The sequence below is a fragment of the Bombus huntii genome, chromosome 12, assembly GCF_024542735.1.
Source record: "Bombus huntii isolate Logan2020A chromosome 12, iyBomHunt1.1, whole genome shotgun sequence".
Lineage (NCBI taxonomy): Eukaryota > Metazoa > Arthropoda > Insecta > Hymenoptera > Apidae > Bombus > Bombus huntii.
In genome coordinates this window covers 8824090-8829165 of record NC_066249.1, presented here as the reverse complement: position 1 = coordinate 8829165, position 5076 = coordinate 8824090, and the positions used below count along the sequence as shown (strand labels likewise).

At 43.4% G+C, this 5076-nt stretch overlaps 1 protein-coding gene across 1 annotated transcript; it reads left to right on the top strand.

Annotated features, from left to right (window-relative positions):
- The first annotated feature begins 557 nt into the window (after positions 1-557).
- Positions 558-3464, top strand: LOC126871612 (uncharacterized). The gene is made up of 2 exons (XM_050630602.1): positions 558-624; positions 1369-3464. Exons 1-2 carry the CDS (start codon positions 613-615, stop codon positions 2449-2451), a joined length of 1095 nt encoding a protein of 364 aa, XP_050486559.1. The 5' UTR covers positions 558-612; the 3' UTR covers positions 2452-3464.
- The last annotated feature ends 1612 nt before the right edge of the window (positions 3465-5076 follow it).

Here is a 5076-nt window from a genome sequence, read left to right as displayed (position 1 = left end):
AGTTTCGCTGAAAATATCTCTCGAACGCGTAAAATATATTTACAAAATATATTTTAAATTGCTCGAAACAATACGCGAAGAATCGCGGAATCGTCACAATTTTCACAAAACAAACTATCTATCGTTTCACTATCGCATTCTAGCGGTATACCATCGTCGCTCAAAGTTAGATATCAAACTCAAGGACACAAATTGTATTCCATACAAATTTCTCATAGTCGAACAACGCTGGAAATATGGCGATGCTCGCGATTAATTATTCACCGAAGGCGAAACAACGAACCGAACGGCAGCGTTCTGTGTAACTATGTGTTATCTTAAAAGCTATCTAATGGAACAGTTTCCACGGATCGCGTTCGAAATAGTGGTAGATCACCGCGCGATTAGAGGCGGACTCGCGCATGGACTACTCAATTTCCCGTACGTTATCCCGGCACTGACGCGAACACGTTTTTGCAAATGCAAAACAAGACGCACAAGTATAATACGGACGATGAGGTGCAGCGAAAGTAACTGAGCTATTATGCCGCTGAGTATATAAGGCTCGGTCTAGAAAACGAAGCGGTTCAGTTAGTGGTTATACGCCACATCAAAACATACGCGAACTCGACGATGAATATCAAGGTAAGCGACTCTGCTTCCCGTGAAAATGCTTAAAATCGGAGGCAGGTCTCCGTCGTGCTTGTCCGAGTTTCGATAGAATTTGCAAAGTGTACGGTTGGTTTCGCGAAAGTCACCTCGAGTGTGTTTCGTCGTTTGATTCGATATTATTTTCAAGAAGGTAGAGTCATTTTAATTGCGACTAGACTTAAATTTACTTGAACTGCGCTTAAATTGCGCCGCGAGTCCAGCTTTGATAAAAAGTTTTGCGATCTTTGGCAGCTTCAAAAGTACGTATTTCGAGTGTTTCTATGTATAGCGAGAAAGAGAACGTTCTTTGTAACGGGTCTAGCCATGTGAATTCTTATTTTGCTATTTACCTTTTTATCGAACGATCGTATCGGAATTTAGAGAAAAAAAATTTGTGAAACGGATACGAGTAAAGAGAATTAACAACTAGGAAGCGAAATTCTTCCAATTTCCTATTCCGTCATTAGCGTAGATCGTCCATGGCTTATACAAAGACTATTATATACTTTTACGCAATATGTTTGAGTCCAACGGAAATTTAATTTAATAAGGACGAGACTGATGGATAAGCCACAACCGAGTCTGCGAAAGTCCGCTAGCCACTTTCCATCTCCTTCCAAACCTCCGAATGTCAATCCGAAGAAAAATCTCGTCGCGAACGTAGAACGGTGACGTCGTCCAACTATACTTTCCAATGGAATCGCAAATTAATTCATCGTTCCCAACTTTCACTCGCAGTTGGCCATCGTCTTGGTGGCATTGGCCACGCAAGCTAGCTGCTCGGAGAAGGCAGCTGAGGAGAGCGCGTCACCGAAGGACTCCGTAGCCGATTCTTCGGAGAAGAAGACGGAGAAACGAGGATTGCACGGTAGCTACGGCGACCTGGGTGGCGGAGGAGGTGACCTGAGCGGGGGCGGTGTTTCCAGCTACGATCAGCACGAGCACGTGAAGGCGGTGACCGTGGTGAAGAAGGTGCCAGTGCCGTACGAAGTAACCAAGCACGTGCCTTACTTGGTGGAGAAGCATGTCCCGTACGAAGTGAAGGTCGGCGTACCCCAGCCTTACACCGTGGAGAAACACGTTCCTTACCCGGTGAAGGTGTTCGTGAAGGTGCCGGTACACGTGCCGCAACCGTACACCGTTGAGAAGAAGGTGCCTTACGAAGTCAAGGTACCAGTGGACAAACCGTACGAGGTAAAGGTGTTGGTGCCGCAGCCGTACACCGTGGAGAAACACGTACCTGTGCCCGTTAAGGTACCTGTCCCGCAGCCGTATACCGTCGAGAAGCACGTGCCGTACCCGGTGAAGGTCAAAATTCCGGTGCCGCAACCGTACCCAGTCGAGAAGCCGATACCGTACGAGGTTAAGGTACCAGTGGACAAACCGTACCCGGTCACTGTGCCCAAACCGTACCCAGTCACCGTTGAAAAACCATACCCGGTACAGGTAGACAAGCCGGTACCCTACGAAGTTAAGGTACCAGTGGACAAACCGTACCCTGTGCCGGTAGAGAAACCTTACCCTGTCCCGGTCAAGGTACCAGTCCCTCAACCGTATACCGTCCACAAACCGGTACCAGTCGCGGTCCCAAAGCCTGTACCCTACCCTGTCAAGGTACCGGTAGACAAGCCGTATGTCGTCGAGAAGGAAGTACCTGTACCGGTAGAGAAAGAGGTTCCGGTACCGGTGAAGATACCTGTGCCAGTACCGATTCACGAGGGACACGGAGGCAGTGGCGGCGGCGGCGGCGGCGGCGGTGGCTACGAAGGATTGTCTGGATACGGTGGAGACAGCGGCGGATATTTCTCTCATCATCGTTGAATTCTTTCGCCGATCGAGACGATTTCTTCGAAATGTTAAGATTTTTCATATACGCGCTGCTGGATCTCTGGGCAATCGTCTCTATCTCTTCGCGAATTTAAAGCCGAAGAAACGCACCGTCGACGAAATTCAACGTTTCGATCGTCTCTTCTTTCTAGTATATATTTTTATTTTTGGAAAGGAATAAAGAGGTATCGGGAGCATCTCGTTGTCTCGCGTCGTTGAGCACGATAAAGTGCGAAACGGGGAGAGAGAACGAGATAAACCGTTCCCCAAGCTTCTCGTAGCTAGTGCTTCTCTCAAGCGTAACCTGTCTTTCAGATTTTTAGGTAACTTAGGAGGATGCTCGTAACTGGGTGATATTAGCGATTTCTTCGTGACAGCGTGTTCGTTCGATCGACGTACTAATTTCCTCCGATCGATACGCTTTCGATGCGCCAATTAGTTTCGATCGAAGAGATGGGTTTAAGGGAAGCCCAGGCGAAAATTTTCCTTTCTCTAGATTTCGCTCGACATCTTTCGTATCCGTCGATTAGATTCTTCAGCTCCATCTTGCCAATTCGATAACGAACATTCGAAGAGAACCAGAATACTTTCAGTGTTGAAACGCATTTTCCAAATTTATATATCGATCTCGCGATATTTAGCGAGATAGCACGATTTAGCTAAGAAAACACGAGCCTTCTTAAAAATCTAAGAAATTTTAAACGAAAAGAATTCGTAGAATAACGTACGATAGTTCTGTTTGATTTGACGCGCAAAATTTCTTGGAAATCGTCCATGTAAAAATTCGCTAGTTCTGTGTCTATGTTTAAGCTGTTCCAAAGAAAACACTAACATTAACGGCGTTTAAGCGAGCTTTACGAGCACAAGTTAGCCGATGTGAAATAAACGCCGCCACGTAATTACGATTTCGTTGCGGCGAACCACTTTTGTACCTAATTTAAGTTAAGAGTGAAATAGAGTGTCTTTTTGTATCAAAGATTTTTAATAAATACTCGTCTGTCATCTGACACCATCGACTTTTATTTTCTTCCTTGTTATTCGAGTTGTTTTAGTCTCGACGGGTTACGCGAGTCTTCCGTTTCCTATCGAACAACTATTACCAATTTTTAGCTTTCCGTTGGCGACTATTAGTCATAGTTCGTAAAATTTAACGAACGCGCTTCAAGCACTCTTCTTTGTACTTTTACTCGTTTATGTGCAACCTAATGCAACCGTTACGCTGAATTTTAAGTAACTGCTTAATGACGTAACTCTACCGTAAAAAATATACTAAAATATCGACGAAGCTTACAGTAGCATCAAAAGATTAAAATCTAACTAATTTCCTTTTTCTGAATCAATTTGTGATATAACGAGATTCGAAAAATATAACGAAAAATTACTCCTTAAAAGAGAAATCAAGAGAAGGCAAGGATATTTCTACCATTTTTGTAAAAAAGATTTCTGTCGTATCGCTTTGAAATTGCAATCAACAAATTTTATCAGAATATTCCCGCGAGTGACTTTTTATAGTAACGACGATACGTTCGTCGTTCTTTTTCACAATACGTAAGATTTTCGCGCGTTCAGTTCAGGGAAAAGCGTTAAAAAAATTCCGCGCGAACGCGCTAACGAGCCGACGCTTTCTCGATTCATTCTCGACGGTTCTGCCGGAAATCTCATCCCCGCGGCGAGTTTCACTTTTGCAAAATTTCCCTTTTCGCGCTACCAACGCGGCCAACCAAACGAGCTCGATGTAAGAAACCAAGAAGATCGAGCGGGACAGAACATCGTTACGTGAACATCTCTTTCGCTCGACGAACGGACACGAAAAAACGATTCGCCGTCGAAGAAGAGTCACGTATACCTATTTATTTTCACATTCGCGTAACAACTCGACGATTTTCACAAGTTATTTCCTGCAAACTATACCGCGGTATTATGGTGATACAAATATTAAAAGCTTATTGTTATCAACGGGGTTTCTAATTTCGAAGAAAAACATCATGGAAAGTCAGGTATAATATTTAAATTGGCATTAATATGAAATTTAATACGTATCAAAGAAGGTATCGATAGAGTTATTTTTACTAGAGTTTACTACAGCCTCGTTCCTAGATTCTACAATTTTATGAAAAAGATGAATCTCTAGAATAATAATTTCTAATAATAATTTAATAGTAGTCTAAAAATGAATTTCCCACAAACTTAAAACGCTCGCAAGAGACGTGTAAATAGAATGCAGGAAAGAAACTCTAGAACACCGATGAAACTAATTCCACAAACGTGAAAAGTATCGAATGCGAATGATACGTATAAGATTTCAACGGTATCCAGTGATAAATAACTAATTTATATCGTAACTAACGTTAAATCAATCACGAAGCAACTGGTTATGGTATGTCGAGAAATCTTTTAATCACAGGATACGAAAGATAAGGAAAAAAGAGGACGAAACGTAGGAACGTTCAAAGGCCAGTTCCGGGCGGCGTACTTTCGATCCCGAGTAAATCTTAATCGTTTCGTGGTGCAATTAAAGAGGCTCGTATATACGTGCTCAAGAAAGCATTACTTTCTCCACGGCTGCTGCGCCATATGGACACACGGATATACATGTATATTCCGCTGGTCCACGTACGC